This window comes from Chelmon rostratus, chromosome 22 (genome assembly GCF_017976325.1).
Source record: "Chelmon rostratus isolate fCheRos1 chromosome 22, fCheRos1.pri, whole genome shotgun sequence".
In the NCBI taxonomy this organism is placed as follows: domain Eukaryota; kingdom Metazoa; phylum Chordata; class Actinopteri; order Chaetodontiformes; family Chaetodontidae; genus Chelmon; species Chelmon rostratus.
In genome coordinates, this window is record NC_055679.1 from 11,239,378 (window position 1) to 11,259,990 (window position 20,613).

Here is a 20,613-nt window from a genome sequence, read left to right on the forward strand (position 1 = left end):
ATAATAGCTGTTTTGTTGAGCTTGAATGTTCATTCTTCAGTGGTTTTGGTAAAGTTCTGGTTGAGACTATATCATTAAAACAGCAGCATTTGTTTTAAAGTAACCTATTCCCCTTAATGTACTCTGCACATACAGGGTGCATCCTTCAGTGCCAGTATACAATGTTGCTTTTGTTTTCTCTTTGTTCATATGCATCCCAGTGCAGTGACATACTTCACTCAGAATAAGATAAAATGTCTCTAGTTATCTGTTGTCACTTAACTGCAAACGTGGCTACGTATGCATCACACATCAGCAAAAACTCTTGCCTCTCAGTCAGAGTATTCTAGATCTGCCACTGCAAATGGTATAAATATCTGTTTATTCTGAATTTGATGCAGCAACACGTTTCAAACAAGTTGGGACAGGAGCAGCAAAAGACTGGGAAAGATGTGGAACGCTCCAAAAACACCTGTTTGGATCATTCCACAGGTAAACAGGTTGATTGGTAACAGGTGATAGTATCATGATTGGGTATGAAAGGAGCATCCTGGAAAGGCTCAGTCGTTCACAAGCGAGGATGGAGCGAGGTTCACCACTGTACTGACTGGATAAAGATGTTACTACATGGGCTCATGATCACTTTGTTAAACTGTTGTCAGTAAACAGTTGGTTTGCAAATGATTTTTTCTTTTGTGTTTACTTTCCACCACTATAGGTGTCATGTGTTCATTGGTCAGTGGAGAAAAGTAGCAGCAGTAGGATGGAGCGGGCTCACAGATGAACTCCAAAGAGTTAATAATGACGGTTTATTTATTATTTGCTTTGTATCTGTCTGTTCTACTGTTATGTACAGCCTATTATCATATACGCTCCACACACACATACACACACACACACACACACACACACACATACTCAAACACTCACTAAACCACAAACACTTTCCATAGGCTTCAGCTCTCACCCGCCAACCCCTGCTCACACAGGCCTCACACATGCACGCACACACACACGCACACACACACTCTCTCTCTCTCTCTCACTGCTTCACGTCCCCTCTCTCTCTCTCTCTGGGTCTCTCTCTCTCTCTTTCTCCGCCTCATGTCCTCTCTCTCTCTCTCTCTCTCTCTCTCTCTCTCTCTCTCAGCCTCATGTCCTCTCTCTCTCTCTCTCTCTCTCTCTCAGCCTCACGCCCCCCCCCTCTCGCCCTCTCACTGCTTCACGTCCTCTCTCTCTCTCTCTCTCTCTCTCACCCTCTCACTGCTTCACGTCCTCTCTCTCTCTCTCTCTCTCTCTCTCTCTGACGCTCGCGCAGAGTCCTGAGCGCCGCGCTGACATCTCGAGGCTCGCGCGGGGTCAGGTCCACATCTCGTTATCTTTCCAGGAGAACGTGCGCAGCCCTCGCGCGCTGTTATCTGAAGCGCCGAAGAGCCGCGGCGGCGGAGCGTTTAGCCCGGTGTGGAGCCCCCGAAACACAGAGATACTGGACTTATTTCTGGTTTCACTGCCGGATTTTGACACGGAGGACACTTGCTACTGAAGGGAGCGAGGAAGACTTCTGGAAAAGTGAGTAAACTGTGTGAAAATCGATTAACTCAGTCCAAACCCGAGTGGAAACAACTGTCATCTCGACAGTTGTAAGCTGCTAGCATAAAATATTAGTTTATTGTTGCCTTAAATTCCTAAAATAACCTAATACTTCTTCCACTTTAACTCCACGCAGGATTGTGACCTAAAGGGAAGTTTCTTTCCTAAGTGTTGTTGATGTAAAGCCTACCTTCCTACACCAGACTCCAGGGTGTATGTCCACTGCGTACTTGAAACGTGTTGTATTGCCCTCAGGTAGCAAGAGGCAGGTTTGAGGACTTGTTGTGAGCTCTTACAAGCGATTTGCGCAGCAGGACCTCCAGCTTGTGGTTTGGTTAATTGCCACAGGCCGATAGAGCAGACAAACCTGCTGCAAGACAAATGCAATTCTCACTTCAGCACCTGTGGTGCAGGGTGGTAATTTCCCCGTTGTGCTGCTAGTCTGCAGAATGGCGTGGTGTGTGTGTCCCAGTCGAAGCAGATTATGGGTGTTAATTTTCAGCAGTGGAGTCCCTGATATCTGTTTACAAAGTAAACTGTCTGCTGAGAGAGGCAGCAAGAAGAGGAGGAGGAGGAGGAGGAAGAGGACACTCAGAGAAGTCAGGATTTTAAATGAGTGGGAGCTTGTTGCTCATGAAAATCTGAGAAACACTCTCAAGCTCCTATAACCAGAGTCCATGTAACTACAGTTTAAGAGCCCTTAAGCAAGGCATCAAACATCCAGAGTGAAGAGACAGTTGGAGACAGGCGGCAGGAACTTGCAGCACCAGGATTAAGCCGCGGTGCGTGTGTGTCATTCAATCCAAAGACGTTTCCCTCTGCAGAGCCAAGTGTGACACAGACATCAATCTAGACAGAAGCATGGCTATGATATCATTCACCTTTTTTCCATACAGAAATTCTTTCTCGAAAGTCTTGCCTTTCTGGCCTCAGCTAGGACCAGGACTTCTGCAGAGTCCTGATTCCAATAGAAAGTTAGAAAATGTTTGATGTTGTGAGGTCAAGTCAATTTCAAGAGCACTTTGGCCAATGCAAATGTGCTACACAGAGAAATTACAAATGAAACTAAATAATAAAAATTACATATATAGATAATGTAGAATAGACCAGGTAATGCATACAGTATAACTGTATAGCCGGCAGTATACAGCAAAGCGACTAATACAATTTCCAGGAAGTAAAGCCTGAATCACTGGAGAGTCATTACTAGCCAAGCAGACAAACGCATTGCTGTTTTTTTCTTAACGGCCATGATTACCCTGATCAAGACCTCACTTCACCACGGCCCTCACACCAACACCCCACTCACAGCGCATCTGAAAATAAAACAGTTTTAACAGCGCAGAGCTTTTAGTGATGTAACTTTGCTTGCATGCATGCATTGCAACTAAAAGTCTAAAACCAGCGCTGGAGCTGCAAAGTAATTCTCACTCCTTAATGCTGCAGATTTTATGGATGTGATTGTAAAGCTGTGGAGCTAAGAAAAAGAAGAGCAGAGGTGGCGTTGTGGTTAAGACAGTGATATAGGTCATGAGGAAGCCTCAGCTTTAACCTGTTTGGCCGTGTGCTATAAACCTGCCTGATATAGGTGTTATTCTATCTGTGTGTGTGAGTGTGTGTGTAAGCCCGTGAGTGGGGGCATTTGAGTTCGTGGTAGGATCACATTTCTGTGTCAACCACTTTACTGTAATTTGATTAGAATAGTATGTCTTGTTAGCTAGACAGTGAGTGGAAACACCTGTCTGTCTGTCTGTCTGTGAGTTTACTGTGTCTGTCTGACTTGGTCCTGTAGTATTTTACTCCAACAGTTACAGAGTACATTGCAGCTTCTCATATTTTTTATGTATTTATTACTTTGGGGGCAAATTTGCCTTAGTATAGTGCATATATACAGACAGGTAATGGAGTGAAAAGAAGGCCTGAATCGAGCTGTGGATGTAGTGATCATACGGCACATTTTATAACCACGAGGCCACCGGACGTCCCAGCATGTCATGTTTTAACAGCATGGAAAGTATAAACCGCCCGATTGTCTTAAAAATAACTACATGTAAATGTTTTTTGCAATTCATCACATCACAGTGAGCACGTACGGTTCCATTTATTGCTAAATAAGACAATCTCATTAAAAAATTGTTGCAGTCAGATCTTAGGAGGGATTGGTGTACATTTCTCTCTACCACAGTTTCTTTTTTTCTGTTTTTTAGTTTCTTTCTTCACTGGGAGGCATCAAAGTTAGACATTTTCATACCTGATTTATTTGAAGCTGTGCAGGTTGGAAACTGTAAAATGCAACTTTCAACTATAAAGTGTTTCACAAATGAAAATGGCTCCTCTAAAACTCACTAGCTCAAACGAGCATGTACCCCTTGATCAGTAATACATTTTTTTTACCCCCTCATATTGATAAGCACCCACTGTTCCATGGTCAGCTAACTGTGTATCTGTATTCAATTTGTGCTAAAAATTAGGGTAAACTGAGTTTTACTGATAATACACTGCCATTGTTATTATTTTTCTGCTATATTACATTTGATCATACACATAAACTCACTGATTATACTGATTATCAGGTAGATGTTTGTGATTTTACTTTTACACTATTATTCTTCCAGTGTGAATGATTTGGGGATGTCTTTTGGCAGAAATTAATATAATATTCATAATTAGATGGGATGTTCAGTTGGTTGCTGTCTGCAACGTCATTGGCAGATGCCACTAAATCCTACACACTGGACCTTGAAGGCTATATTCTTTCATGCAAAGCTATGTAATTTACAATAATAAAGATGTTGATTTATTCCAGACTGATCAAGGTTAATTGATTGAGGTTCGTTTTCTTAAAATGTCCAGTGAACATGCCAGAGGACTTTTTCCACAGTGGACTTGTTGACTTGGCATAGTAGTAAGCACAGGTGTTAGTAATTACATTAACAATTTGCTGAAGCAGCTAAATCAAATTCAACCATTATTAATTTATCATTTACAGCTGTGATTTTCCTACTGTGACACATCAAGATATCCTCTGGGGGAAAAGGTCTGTCACTTGGGTTTCGACCTAGAAAATCAACTCAACAAGTCCATTAAGTTTGTTCCGTCAGGTGATCATTTTGTTTGATGTTCTCTACCAGTAATTCTGCTCTTTTCTTTTTCAGATGCTGGTTTGTCGGTGGTGGTTGCAGGGCGGTCGCTAGGTTGCAGCTGTCTGTCAAGGCTAACATGGAACGAGAGGGCTCGTTTAGGAGGTAAGGACACACACACACACACACACTTCAGCCAGCGGGTCTCATTCAGAGTATCACTGCAGCTCCAGTACTTTTTCTCTCTTTGTCCCCGTCCTTTGGCACACACAAAGGTAGATGAAAGTGAAAAACACACACATACACTCACACACATTCCTGAATGACCTCATTCATTCTGTCATTCATGCAAACATCCCCCTCATCCTCTTTTGTTTTGTAATTAGATCGCAACATTTTCTCTCGCAGCTCTTCCTGTTGTTTCAGAGCCAAAAGGAGTATCTAACTTCCGGAAATGTTGAAATATATCCCTTTCTCCATCATCAGTGGGATTGTCATTAGACACTTTTTATTTATTCTGAGTCTCGATGTTCTAGCTCTGCTTTATGCTCTGCATCATCTTCATCATTCTTCAGGAGAAAATATTTGAAGTGTCTCAGATTCAGTGGCACCAGGTACAGAGCTGCACCTTTCCTGAGAGAATTCGGAAACTCATCCTCACTTTGACGCAAGTGTGTGTGTGTGCGTGCGTGCGTGCGTGCGTGCGTGTGTGTGCGCATGCATGCATGTGTGTGTGTGTGTGTGTGTGCGTGCGTGCGTGCATGCCTGTGCGTGTGAGCCCAGGGCTCCTGTTTCTCACACTGACCTATTTATGTGGAGTTGAACTAAGATCCAGGTTGACAGACGGACCTGCAACACACACACGCACACACACACCGTCTCTCCTCATGCCTGCCATATTCTTCTACATGCCTCTGATTTTCCATCCCCTCTTTTTTCTCTTTTCCACAGCCTTTCTTCCCCTTCTTTGTCTCAGTCCCCTGCTTTTGGGCCTGAATGAATTTAAATTCAATCATTAAATAATTACAAATGTACCGAAAACAAAGAAAAGTAAATAATTCCACAGCAGATGGAAAAAGCAAAAAGCAAGGGTGATAAATAAAGAAATACTGGACAGTGATAAGTGAATTGGGCCAGCATAAAAGATTGAATACAACTTCATTCTGTCCTGGGCCCCACACAGACAGAAAGAAAGAGAGGAGGAGGAAGTAAAATGTGTGTCACCTTCAAATCCTTCCCCTCCCTCTTGGCAGCTCTTGAACCTCAAAGGGTTCCTTTGTTCGCCGGGCACAAAAGCTCACCGGGTCACATGTTCACCGACTGGCACAGACTGGCAAAGGGAGAAAGAGAGAAGAAGGCAGAGAAGAATACAAATAGTTAAAGTGGGAGAAGTGGAAGAAAGAGAAATGAAACAAGAGAGAAAAATTGATATAAAGGGTTTGTGAAAGAGTGAGATAGAGACACCTTTTCTCCTCTGCTACCTTCATCCTTTCTGTCATCCACCTGTCGTTCTGTTCAGTGTGAGACACACACTCATGGAGTGGGGATATGTGGTGCCTTTTCAGTTTCTAGAGTAAGTACATAATGTGCAAGTGTGTGTGTGTTGTTTTCAGATATTGCAGAAATTACTGGTTGTTGCTTGTTTGAATGAATGTGTTTTTTTTTCCATGGGTTGCACAGTAGAGACAAAGCAGCAGTATGGTTGTAGTGTGTGTTTTTGTACTTGCCTGCATATATACAGTGCATACATAAAGCAAATATGCATATATAAACAGGCATATACTGTACATGGGAGAGAGCATTTTTCCATCACCTCGCATAGTATCAGTTTTACACTAGTTTCATTTTCTGTCTCCTGAGTTTCGACTTTCACACCACACTTTTATACTCTGTTCCTATTTTTCTTTGCTTTTTTAAGCCCCAACCCATATGCTAGGAAATCTACAATGTATAAACACGTCCTCAGCTCCACTAGTCTGCCTTTTACTGCTGAAACTAAACTCATTGTTGATAGTGTTCCTCACTTTCTCTCACTTTATATGTTGTGCTCTCATTTCCAGCTTGTGTACAGAGCCTCCATCCCTCCCTTCCTCCTCATTCTTCCCCTTTTACTCCCTAACCCCTTCATCTGTCTTACCTCTTCCTCCTGTCTCCCTTTCCAGTTTTCTCCTCTCCCCAGTTTCTCTATTTGAATGTTCCTCCTTTGGGTTGACTGACTTTACCCTCCTCCTGATCGCTCTCCCTGTACTTACCTGTCTCTCTCAGTTTAGTATCAGCTTGTGTAAACATTAACAGATGGATAATAAAAACTAGTCACCCATCAATAAATGCTAATACTGCCATTAAAATCAGGAAGAATTCCAGTATTGTTCCACAGTAGTTGTATCTTAGAGTTGTGCTGTTTCTCTTTGGATTTTCTACTGATTTTGATTTTCTGTTGTTCTGTTGTGTCTTATCTGTTCAATCTGGTGCCTTGATTATTAATATAGGATAGAGCTTGAACATGCGAGAGAACATTTTTGATAGATTTGGACATTTCACCAACAAAAACATATCACTTTTGGGGAAATGAAAAACACCTATCATTGTCTTTGGATGACTTAAATGCTTTATCTGCTTTCATTTGATTCCACTACCATATGTTGTAAGTGGACTAGGCTCCACCAGTACCACAACAGACTGGACTTTGTGCTTATTGTTATTTCTCTTTGTCGGCCTTTTGGATTTCGAGGAGTCTCCACAGCAAGCTCAGGCTGGGCAGCGGCTCGTCCTCCAGTCTGACTGACCTCTCGCAGGCGAAAACCCCAGGAGGAGGAGGAGGAGGAGGGGATAAGGGAGGAATAACGGGAGGACTGGCAGAGGAGTGCAGCAAGGACAAAGGGACCCAGCAGAGAAGAGCCGGGGCCAACGCCACCTGGAACAGGTTAGAGTATGAGAGATTGACGTGTATTTTTTAATCAGTCTGAAATGTCAGCCATGTTGGTTTACCTCTCATATTTGACTGGATGTGAAAATTTTTTTAGTCGACCGTGCAACCCCATGGAAGCTGTCATGCCTGTATGTTGACACACATGGACACGTATTTGTGTCTTTTTTCCTCAGTACCATGTTTGAACAAACACGGCTCGCAGAAAACTCTGTTGGTGCCATTTTTCATGCCACGAATACGAACATTCCCATGCAAACACATGCATGCACATCAGCATCAACCCTAACTGTCTCTCCTCCCTCAGGGTCCATCGCAATCTCCTTTTTTATGTGCATCCATCCCTCACTCCTCTTTTCATCTCATTCTGCCTCATAGAGCCTTTTCTTCCTGTGTCCTCTCTCTCTTTTCTCTGGTTATTTTGATGGTGTTTCAGCTTGATTTGTTTCAGCGAGTGGAAAGCTAGAGCTCTCAGTTTGCTCTGGGTTTGGAGATGGACGTCTGCATGAACAACGCTCGCTGGTCTGTTACCTACAGTAAAACAAGTTCATCCCCCTGCTGACCTTTTGCTCTCCTTTTTTTGGTTTCTGCTCTCTTTTACTTTCTTTACACTTTGGATTTTACGGCTTTAACACAGTTTGCTCAAGGTTGTGTGTGTGTGCAGTTGTGCAAAATCAACTGTAAATAGTCATTTGTTTTCTGCTGCATTTGTTGCAGTCGTAGACTCTGTGAGGTGTATCTTCTGCATGTGTTTGTTCTGATCGTTCACACCGTCTTCGTGAATATGTGTCCACTAAATGCTTCTGTGTGTGTTTCTTCCCAGCATCCACAATGCAGTGATATCAGTTTTCCAGAGGAAGGATCTTGGGGAAAATGAACTCTACGCTTTGAATGAAGGTGTCAGGTTAGTTATCCGTCTCTTTTCTGTCTGTCTCTTTGCGTTTTATTTCTCTATTTGTCTGACTTTCACACATTCGCATGCCAAATGAGCTGGTTTGTATTTCAGGAAGAGACTAAATTATAGTGTTTTCCTCTTTTAATTTCCTACCTTCTCTTGCTGGGGCGTTGGATTTCTTGCCAGCAGAGAAGCTCAAATACACATAATGGCAGCTTCAGCATGCTAAATTTAGTCTTTATTGAAACATTAACACATGCTCAGGAATTGTTGTTGTTGTTCCACCGCTCTCAGCTGCGTCAGGGTTAATGTTTTTTTTTTCTGTCGCTGCTCTGTACTGTCCACTGAAACACTTTAAAGTTGTTTAAATGGGAAAATGGCAGGTGGAGGTTACAGAGGGGTCACTGCCGTGTGTTTAATTATGGCGTAGCTGAGGGCAGTTTAGACAGTGCTGTCAAAACTGACTCAAGTAATGTGCAGTAAATATTACGCTGCACACACACAGACACACACACAAACACACACACACACACACACACACACACACACACGCATTACTTGGTGCAACAGCGATGGTTGATCTTCCCAGAGAGTACCAGTCTAACATGGCCTGGGGTGGTGAATAGACTTGAGCTGAAACACATAAAAGCTTCACGTGACTCTCTCTGTGTCGAGGAAGAGACTAACAAGCTTTTTGTAAAATTAGATTTTTTGTGTTTGTGTGTGTTTGCTCATTGATGCTTTGTACTCCTCAGAGATTATAGGTCAAATTTTCTAGCCAGCTGTCAAACTAATCTGTACGTGTTAACGGTTTATCAGTGGAAAATCTTGTTGAAATGTTGCTGCAGCCTTTGTATTCATTATGAACATCTTTTCTCATTTCCTGAGTCTGCTGCTGTTTAAACACAGCAGCTCTCCAGCGCATGAGAGCTAATTAGTTTTGGTTCATGTTTGTAGGAGGTATTACTGATGGTGTGTATATGTGTATGCACTCGTGTTTATTGCAGGCAGCTGCTGAAGACGGAGCTGGGCTCCTTCTTCACTGAGTACCTTCAGAACCAGCTGCTCACTAAAGGCATGGTCATACTGAGAGACAAGATCCGCTTCTACGAAGGTACACACCAACACACACACATAAATGTTAACATGTCAAAAAAGTACCCCCCTTTCCTACCACAAACACTTTCAGACAGAACATATAATTGAGACTTATTGATGTCTGACCCACTCTTAAAACAAAGTCTTGATAAGTAAGGAAAAGCATGAAAAACACAGAAAAAGGAACAAAAATATATCAACAACCTCATTGTCATGTTATACCCCATGCTTTCAGATTTACACATAAGCCTGTAGTCTATAGCCATGATAGCTCTGAGGTTCTACTAAGCTAGTGCTTTAAGCTAAATGCTAACAACAGCATGCTAACATCCATTCAATGACGATGTTATGCTACCATTTCGCTGGTATAATGTTTACCATGTTCACAATCTTAGTTTGGCATGTTAGCATGCTAACACTTGCTCATTAGCACAAAACACAAAGTACAGCTGAGGCTAATGGGAATGTCGTTATTTTTAGTATTTGGTCATTCATGATTTAATGAAAACATCAACCAGAAATTGTATATCGAGAACAAGATCAGACAGTATCTCACCCATACTGTCTCTGGCACATACCTATAAAATCAAAACAATGCCTCCCCTCCAGCACTTACTGCTTTACTTCCATCTTCCATGTATCTGTTCCTTTCACATCACAACATCTCAAACCTACTGTTTACACTACTGTTAACATTCGCTCATATCCTCTACACCTGTGCAAATATCTGGTGCAATATTACATATTTTCTACTGTTTTATATATTTTTTCAGCTGTCTAAGTTTTTAATACAAAACACTATTTATAATCCATGTTGCGATTCAATATGGCAATGGCAATAACATGATGATTTGACCTTTCTATGTCTCTCTTTTGTTGTTGTTGTTTGGTTAGAAGATGAAAATACGCCCCAAAATTTGAATTTCACTTAGTTACAAATTAACGTTGCCTCCTGCTTTGGTTAGAAGTGTTCACAGTGCCAGTGAGTCATTTCAGGGAAGAGTTTTTATCTCAATGTGCCAAGTCACAAGTCTAGCAGGGAAAAATAATCATTGACTAAAATTCTGGATGCTAAGTTAACCCTTGAACTATTAGTTTGAACTATGAGGACATGACTTTATCTCTCCACCCTCACTCATGGTGAAGGACATTTTTCTGCAGAACACACCTGTGCACACACACACACACACACACACACACACACACACACACACACACAGTCAGAGTGAGAGCGAGCCATTGAAGAGGTGAGAACAAGACACTGAAGTCAATTTGTCCTCTCTGTTGTGGTTAATGTGTGACCTTTATTTGAGGCACCTTTGAAATTATAAAGCACACACATGCACACACACTGAATGTGACAGATTTTCGGTGCTGCAGCAACTAGGCAGGAAGTGATACTTTCCGTCAAACCGCTGCAGAATAAATATTCCTGCACAGATCTATGCTGTAGAATATGAAGCTCCATCATAATCATTCTCAGCTCTAGAATTACTCTGCCAATTTTTTTGACCAGATCACAAAGACTATTGAGAGACATTAGAATATAGCACTAAAATTATGAAAAAGTAGACCCAAGAAGTTTGAGCCTGTTGGAAGAACCAAACCTATTTCATATCTAATTCTACATTTCTCCTCATTGAACCTCCTGAATTTGCTTCCAAAATGCTACTAAAGCTGAAGTCTTAAATGTTGTAAAGTCTATTTCTTAAAACCACCGAAAATTGAAAGTTAAAAAAGAAAATAATCCTAAATTGCCAAGATGCCAGTTCACATGAGACCAATATTTGGTTAAATATGGTTTTTAATTTGCATTCGATTTTTTACCTAACAAATCACTGGCTCTGTCATGTCCGACATTATGGACATAATGTATGATTTGCACCAAATTACGGACACAAACAACCCCAGTAATAACTATAATAAGTTCCCAGGTGACACATTGTAAGTGATGATATAAAGATTTTTCCAAAACATCGTAGCACATGAGCTCCTGTTGACTGCAAGTGCCAAACAGTCCTGTTGATGTCATTTCTTTGACTTTGTGGCGCTCTCCTGATTGGTTGTTTGTCTCTCTGCCTGCATGTTGTAGGTCAGAAGTTACTGGACTCCCTGGCCGACACATGGGACTTCTTCTTCTGTGATGTTCTGTCCATGCTGCAGGCCATCTTCTATCCTGTACAGGTAAACTCACACACAATCACATGCTGAGTGTATTGTCCTGACAGAACTTTGTGTTTACACGTGTGTGTGTGTGTGTGTCCTTAGGGAAAGGAGCCATCAGTGCGTCAGTTGGCTCTGCTCCACTTCAGGAACATCATCACCCTCAACCTGAAACTGGACGAGGCTTTGTCTCGACCCCGAGCCAGAGTTCCTCCTTCTATCATACAGATGCTGCTAATACTACAGGTATACACACACACACACACAAGACCTCTTTCTTAACTATTTCCTTTTCACCCTCTTACAATCTCTCACACCATCTCTCTCATTCACACACACCCTCCAACACACAGCTTTCACAGACAAACAGCCATAACTGATGTAGATGGGAAAAGAGGAACAGAGCGGCGCGGAGAGCTGTTGAGTTTTGTCTTGCAAAGGGATCCCACAGGAAGTAATCTCAGCGTGGACGCAGAACACAATCATCTTCCCATGACCACCCAGTGCCCTCTGCACCCTGTCTGTGTCTGAGGATTTGTGTCAATGTTTGTCCATGTTTGCAGTGTCCACCATGTCCTCACAGAATGACACAAAAATGTTTCATTAGCAAAAAGGTGTTTTTATATGTAGAATTTGAGTTGAAACAAAGGGTCAAAGGAATATGTGAAATTTTCATCTCATCTGTGAAGTGATGAGAGCGCAGACATTGAAGTGTCCCCTGTAGATAATTTGCTTCAGTTCATAAACATTTGAAAATAATAAGAAAAATTTGAAAGTGAGTAACAGTAGGTGACTGATATTGCCCAGAATAAGAAGCCTGACCTTTATCACTAATGTATTTTTTATATATAACTGAACCAGGTTTATTTGGTTTAGTTTTTCATCCACTGTGTGCTGACCTGTAGCTGCACATAGTTAATTATCCATTACCTTCACTTCCTGTGGGAACAGGACGAGAGTTGTTTACTGGTATTTTAACTGTGGCGTTGCTCTACTCCTCATGCAGACAACACTTACTGGATTTCAAAGCTAAGGTGCTGCTCCATATTTACACCAGTTTTATTAATCTCTTACATTTTCATTCACTGTCTATCACATCTCTATTTTACAATTGAAGTATACATTCATAATTTTCTTGTGTCCTGAGTGATGGGTACATGCACATTGCAGGTGTGTCACATTATATTCCATTTCTTTTTTGGTGTTTTTTCTAATATTTTTTTCTTACTGTGTATTAGACTCCAAATCAGTGGCGGCTGGTGGTGAAATTTCGTGGGTGGGCTATCAATTACTTAATACCGATTAAATAGATAACATAGCTGCAAAAGCAACATCACCTATGATACACACAGTTACATCAATTACAGGTACACTATACTTTTTAGTGCTCTACATCAACACTCTTTCTCTCCCTCTCTCTCTGTCACACACACACTCTCATTCACTCTCTCTCTCTCTCTCTCTCTCTCTCTCTCACACACACACACACACGCACAAACACACACACAAAACATGTTCCAACTGCAACAACAGCCGACAGATAGCCTGCTGCAACTGTTTTGTTTGGCGACATGTAGTGCCAAACACGCCTTCAGTAAACAGGTTAATCACCATGTCATTGAAGTGTGGTAATTTTTGGATGAAGTCCCTCTCGATAGACAGCAGGGCAAGTGCATTCAATCTGTCCTGCCCCATCGTACTTCGGAGAATCGATTTAATCCTCTGGAGCGTACCGAAACACCTCTCTGACTCTGCTGATGTCATCGGAGTTGTGATTTCTATTTGTGTTAATTTCATTTGCTCTGAAAAAGTGCTCTAAAGGTTGTTCTCCTCAAAAGTGTCCGCCATAGCTGAACTTTTTTTCCCTCCGTCCCAACTCTGGCACAAATAGCAGCACTGCGTTAACTCACTGCTATTGGTCAAAAGTCAGCGGCCTGTGGGCTGACTGAAGTTAGTCCAAATGATCAGTAAATCACGGGGGCGTGACATGACACCTGTCAATCACTTACAAGAACGAAAGGAATGAAAGTGGACTGTACCTGCTGGGGCTGTGAAAAATAAGCCCATTTAGAGATATTTTATGTTTTTCTTTTGACTGATTGGTGCTGTTGCTGCCTTTGATTTCACCTAAACTTAAAACAATCTGTTGTAAGTATCTAAAAAATAATTTTCTCATCTTTTTTGTGTTAGCTTGGGAGGGCTTATCCCTGTTAGCCCTGTCCTTAGAGACAATTGAGGAAAAAATCCCTAATGATCCATTTTCTAAATAAGTGTCTACTAAATAACTGAAGACTTTTTGACAAGAATTTACGAGCTTCGATCTCGTCTGTTTTTATCATTTAAAACAAATGAAATAACTAGACTGTATTGTGGAGGCTTCCTCTAAACACCATAACTGATAAAATGGCTCATCGATGAACCTTGGAGATATTTTAGCAGTGGTACAAGAACCATCCCTATGTTTTGGAGGAAGATGAGGAAGGATTTTAACGTTCCTTGAAGAACCTACTGGGGTTCATTGAGTTACCTGAAAAGGATTCGATCACTATAAGGAACCACTGTGTGTAGCAGTGATTCTAAGGTAAACATTTATCAGTGATGGTTTCCAAATGGATATTTTAGCTAGCATTATTTACTTCAGCATAGCATTTTAGCTTGCATTGGTTATTTTAGCTATCGTTAATTAGCAACCTTTGGCTCCTGCAGGATCAAAGTTATAAGATTCAGTCTCCACAGCGTGTTGTGGACCAACCGATCAAAGCCAATCAGTCTTCCACAAACCTTTCACATTAGTTTAAAGTTAGGCGTTTCTTGCTCAGAGGTAAGATGGTCAGCGAGTGAATGTGGATTGAATGTGCTCTCAAGAGCGTCTGGGGGTATGAACTTACAGTCTGCTTCTGTGTGGTTTACTTTGCGATTGTAGTGTCGCGTTGACCCAAATCTGCTGCTTCCAGGCTCATACAGAGGGAGAGCAAGACAGGAAGGTATCAAGGGAAAAAAGACTCAAGAATAGAAAAAAGGATGTATTTATTTTCCTGTTTTGTCCATTGTGTCGCTTTAATTGGTCTCTTTTTATTTGCCCACAATGAATCTCATCAACAGAAAGCAGAGGAAAGGAAGGGAAAAACAGGTCGAGTTGAAGATATAAAAGCATTTAGGAAAGCAGGGCAGCTAAGACCAGAGGTAGACTGTACAAGAGATAAAATACAGCATTGAATATTTGCTGTTTTTTCTACTTCTTGTGTCATCTGTTAGTAATTTCCTTTTTGTTCTGTGACGCCAGTTTACTGAGGTCTGGTCTATTTATGTGGTTTGTTTTTGTGCTGTGGTTTTGATGTATGGTCTCAATGATTCAGAGCCCTGAAATTTGATTGATCTTTCCTTTGTTATTTGAGGAGTTTGGAGTGAGGTCCATATGTTTCACACCCCTCTGCATGAACATGTGGATTGTGGTAGTGACTCAAACTGAATCCACCTTTGAATTCATATAATAGAGCTCGAGGTGACCCAACTAGTAAGTTTTAACCTTTCAAACGGAAAAATTCTTCCTTGTTATTCTTCATAACAGCACCAAACTGATTATGAGGGTAATTTGTTTGCCACTGAAAGCCGTAATACTTGTGTTTCCTGGAGACGGTGCTGAAGCAATTACTTTGGCTCCATGAAACAAGATGATCCATCTGCAACAAACATGGCGCCACATGCTGTATGCAGACAGTGCGGTGAATCAGGATGCATGCTAAGTTGCAAGCTTCCTTTCTCAGGGAGAAACGCCCCTTTTATTCCCATGAAGGAGGCTCCCATGCTTGTTCCGTTCTTACTCCTGTTAAGTATTGGCCTTAACCCTAGACCAAAACCTGGCCCATACTCACTTCTTTAAAGATCTAATCCTAGGAATTATCATCCGACTCTGCAGTTCCTCATAATGTTTTAGCTTCTTTCAGCTCATCGTGTCATTGCACCATTGCTGTTGTAGTTCAATCTTACAGCACCAGATGCAGAAAAAGCATTTTCTGCAAAGAAAAGCTCCGATAAACCTCCTGTATGCTACCTGCCCAGCACAAAACAGCAGACAGACAAACTAAGCAACTAGTGGGTGAACATAGTGGAACATTTAGCAGCGAAAGAAACAGATATTCCCATCAGGAGTCGATGGACAACAAGGCTTGGCTGAATAGAGAGTGAATATTGGACTAAATATTGGCATATTGCATTAAAGCAGGTTAAAGACCTGAGTGGACACCCAGTGCAATATTTTTGCTCAGCTTCATCCATAATTAGCTTTTTATTAGCCAATAGCTCGCCTACTATTTCTTTCTTTGCACTGGACATTGCAAATCTAGTGCAAACACTTCATTTGACCCAAAACCTGATACTTTGAGGGGACCTGTTGGGTTTGAGTCAGGAAGCAGAGGGTCATTTAGTTCCCTTTTCTCTTACACCTTTTTACACCATCACCACAGAGAAGAGTAAGTTCTGTTTTGTCTTTGGACGTGCGTCACTTTCAGATAACTGCACAGGACTCATCACCCTCCAACGACTTAATCTGGTTCTTACAATCATCATACTCACTAAGAAAACTGCAACAGGGGACAGCGTCTTTTACATGTTGAAAGCCACTCTTTGGGTTGTGTCATTGGTTTGTTTTGTCTCTGTCTAAATGGAGCGATGCTGTTGATGTTTTTCTTATCTGAGTGTGTTTATACAAGTCTAAGATCGGGACCCAATTCACTCAGCACTCTCAGCTGTTTTATTCATGTTGTCTTCTGGGTCTACAGAAGCATAGTGTGTCTCCTGTTGGCAGCTGTCACCCCATTATGTTTTAAACAGTCTTAAACATCTTATCAGGACCTTTGATTCCACTCAGGGTAACTGGCAGAGTGTTTGATAAAATCACAGAAAGCCTAAATTAACCTTTTTCATGGCTTTTAAAGTTTCCATTACCGCTGGCCAACAAGCAGCAGCTACTGGCTAAAACAAGCTAGCATTTGTGTGTGTGTGTGTGTGTCTCATGCAGGGAGTCCATGAATCCAAAGGTGTGACAGACGACTACCTTCGCCTGGAGTCTCTCATCCAGAAGGTGGTCTCTCCCTACCTCGGCACTCATGGCTTATATTCCAGAGATGGATCCTCCAATTTGCACTGCTCCTCCTGCCTTTTAGGTGTGTGTGATGATGCACAGTTAAAGTGCTTTTAAAGGTTGCAAGTAGCATGATTCCTTGTGTGTTTATGTGATCTTTGCACTTGAACACTGTGGTATTTTTGCATGTTTTTAATTGGAAAGTAATCAAAGTCCTCAAGCAATCCTCCTCGCCGTCTCCCCTTCCAGAAAAGCGTTTGCAGCGCTCCTGGCCCTCCAAACCAGGCAACTCCCCCGTTGCCAAGAACCCAGTGGTACGCTCCAAGAGCTACAACGTTCCCATGCTGACCCCTGTGGTGGAGTACGACGTGGACTCCTCCGCAGGAGGTGGCGCAGGTATCAGACGGCACTCCGTCTCTGAGATGACGTCCTGCTTGGAGGAGAGCAGCTCTGTGGCTGAATCCACAACCACGGCCACCAACAACACCAGCACATCGAGCCTCGCCAACCACTCTCCAGCTTCCACAGCCTCTGCTGCACTTTCAGGTACGACTACACTGGTGAAGAAAGTATTTTCCAGATCACAAGAGGCCAGTCGCTGTGAACAGCGTGTTTTGGAGCTGAATCTCTGACCATGAAATCAAACTTCTTTTTGCATATTTTTGGATAATTTTATCTTAAAGTGCCAGAAAGAAATCGAGAGAAAACTGTATAGATTATGATGTTGAAAATCCGTCCTATCATTTTAAATCTTAACTTTATATTTGCAACAATTCATGGCAGCGTAGGTGTGCAGCAGGCAACAAAGACTGTTGTTTGTCAAACACTGTTGGCAGCGATTTCATTTTTCACACATCGTCCACCGTGTTCTCACCTGCAACTGAATTCACATGACGTCACATGGCAGGAGGTTATTTCTGTGTTCGCAGTTGATGTCACAGGCCGCTGCGGTGCCGCGATGTGTGGAGTCACACTGCATGAGATGAAACCCATCATGACTGTGAGACATCACATGTTCCAGCGGTTTATCAGAAACTACTTCACAGTATTTGTGACATTATACTGGTAGAGGCAACAGCGTGATTGTGAAAGCTATGAAGAAAAATAAATCAGCGGGGATATGCAGCCATTGATTATTTTCAGTTTAGACTTAATAACTTTGATTATACATGTTTAAAAAACCCAAATATAATCGTAGAACACCGACAAAACAACAGATATTCACATCAGAAAAGCTGGAACTAGATTTTTAATTTACAAAAATGATCAGAGGATTAATTGATTATTAAAACTGCTTGTGTGTGAAGTGATTAATCACCTAGTCTTATCATAGTCAGCCTGGTGCTTCAGAGGCTTTTGTCATGAGGCTCAAATTTAGAGAAAAACAGAATATTTGGAAATAAGTTGTGAACGTAGTCACATTTAAACATATGAAATACTGACACAAACACACTGATCATTCAGACTTTTACTGTCCTCTGTACAGACACTGTGACCTCCAACCAGGACCCCCGGCCCAGAGACGCCGACAGCCCCCACCCCCTCCACCAACAGCATCACTCTCCCTGCATCCTCCCTGAGCCTTCCCCAGGCGAGGACACACACTGCACAGGCTCGCTGGTGTCCGACTCGCCGGCGTCCTCCAGAGTGCTGGCTCAGGACACGAGCTCGGGCCCCAGCCCTCCGTCCAGTCCGGAGATCGTGATGGACCACATCCTGGAGTCTTTGGACTCGGAGCCGGAGCACGACGGCATCTTTCTGGACTTCTCCAGGCGTTGCTCTGGGGGGTCGACGCACAGCAAAGACAGCAGCCGGCAGAGCGTGACATGACACACACACACTGATGCAGGGACAAACAATGCTGAGCCATTCCTCGCTCCCTGTGACGCCTCCTCGAGAGGCTCAGCGGGGATTCTTTCAAACTTTTATAAGAATTTGGCATTTTTTAAGTGTATACCCCCACCCACCATCAGCTCTGGCCTTTCTGAGAAGCTACAATCACAAAAATCACTTTCAAACTAGTCTCCAGACGAGTGGTTTTGCTCTCTCAGAGGGGATATTTTCCCAGTTTTCACTCACGAATGAAAACCTGGAAAAAGACGAACTAGCCAGTGGTGACAGGACACATCCCAGGGGCAGGCGCACATGCTGAAGAAATGTTTTACTAAGACCAGGGCTGTTGATTAGCTTTAGCTGTCAAATTCAAACTTTTCACATTTCAAATGTCAAAGAAACTCTCCAGTTTGACCAGTGATGCTTCTTCATGGTTGGATGAACTTATTTTATTAATTGACAATTAAAATATTTTGAATTGTGGCACTGAAGTCTAAACCTGTTGGATTCTGCTCCTCTACTACCAACCAAAACCCTTTATTTATGTTTTGTGCAGTGGTGGAAGACGTACTCGCATCTTGTATAAGTGCTGCATTCAAAGTATTATCAGTAAAATGTACTTAAAGTACCAGAAGTAAAAGTGCAGGATGGCCTATTTCAGAATAATATACATGATATTACCTGATTCATACTGATGCATTTATGTGCTCATCACTATACTGTTGCAGCTGGTAGAGCTTATTTTAATTACGTTATTTGTTGCTGGGTAGCTTATTCTATAATAATACATCTATTTATTAGTTGATCTCTATTTTTTCTTAATAATCTGAATCTGCAAAGTAATTTGTAGTAACTAAGGTTGTCAAATAAATGTAGTGGAGTAGACGTAAAGCAACAGAAGATGGCAGTACCTCAAAATTGCACAGTACTTGAAAAAAGTGACATAAAGACTAAACTGGTTTTGTCTTTAGCTTCTTAGACCAAATCTGGAGGATATTGAGAGATGTGTTTATACATCAGCTGAAGGGAAGAAGGCATTAGAATTGCAATTGCAGTGTGTCATATTTTTGCTTTTAGGCCTCACATAAGCTCAGTGACACATTTCACGCCTCATTGTTTTTTGCTGCTCTGATGTTTGAGCAAATCCATCTTTCCTGGCACCGTCAAAATAAAAGCCTGCCCCGCCGCTCATTCAGTGAAATCAGACTTCTGGTAGGTTTTGAGAAAAGATTTAGACTTATGGCAGAAATGTAGCTCAGTCTTGAAGACGATGATGAACTCAGCCTTCGCAGTTTGCCAACAAGATAACAGCCGACATTGTTTCGCCTGCGTTCAGCTGTTTTCAAACCTTGGACCTCCTTCCTCCCACTTCCTGCCGAATGCTAATCGTCACTGAAACCCGCCTCTGCGTCAGCTCAGAGGATGTGTGATTCATAAGAGTTTCTCATAAGGAAATGTTTTAGTCAAAGTGTAACTGAAGCTGTGTAGACAAAGGCCTCTGCTAGGAACGAGGGGAGAGTTTTGATTTGCTTGTTTTCATGGTAATCATTTATAAAAAAGAAGAGTCTGCAGATGTTAATCTGATCTTTTCACAGGAACATACGGGGCTTTTCCCGCCGCTGATTCTCTGACGTGAGGTATGTTTAACAGCTCAGCTCCACTCACTGTGCTGGTGCCCGCTTACAACAGCGGAACGCACCTACACCATGTTCTCCACCACATCTGTCTAAAGAGCGACCTTTAATGTGAGAAAATCACACCCAGGCCTCCAACACTCTCAGTGTGCGAGTGAATGCAGCCTTTTAAAGATGTGTTTCTAAACACAGAGATCAACGTGCTCCACCAAATAACAAAAAAATCTGACGTTTCATTCTAAAAATCTATCTGTAACAGCAGTATTTATTGCATGAAAAGCTTAATAAGTGCACTTGCTCTACATAAACTTATTATTTGTTATAAAAGCCTTCAT

General features: G+C 42.0%; 1 protein-coding gene across 2 annotated transcripts; it reads left to right on the top strand.

Moving 5' to 3' along the window:
* The first annotated feature begins 1,303 nt into the window (after positions 1-1,303).
* LOC121626039 (proline-rich protein 5-like) lies at positions 1,304-20,215 on the top strand. 2 transcript variants are annotated; one of them, XM_041964393.1, is made up of 10 exons: positions 1,304-1,548; positions 4,725-4,814; positions 7,372-7,572; positions 8,399-8,479; positions 9,478-9,584; positions 11,661-11,752; positions 11,837-11,977; positions 16,749-16,893; positions 17,061-17,357; positions 18,298-20,215. In XM_041964393.1, exons 2-10 carry the CDS (start codon positions 4,789-4,791, stop codon positions 18,639-18,641), a joined length of 1,434 nt encoding a protein of 477 aa, XP_041820327.1. In that variant the 5' UTR covers positions 1,304-1,548; positions 4,725-4,788; the 3' UTR covers positions 18,642-20,215. The 2 variants fall into 2 exon arrangements, with proteins under 2 accessions (XP_041820327.1, XP_041820328.1); XM_041964394.1 differs by having other exon boundaries at positions 7,384-7,572.
* The last annotated feature ends 398 nt before the right edge of the window (positions 20,216-20,613 follow it).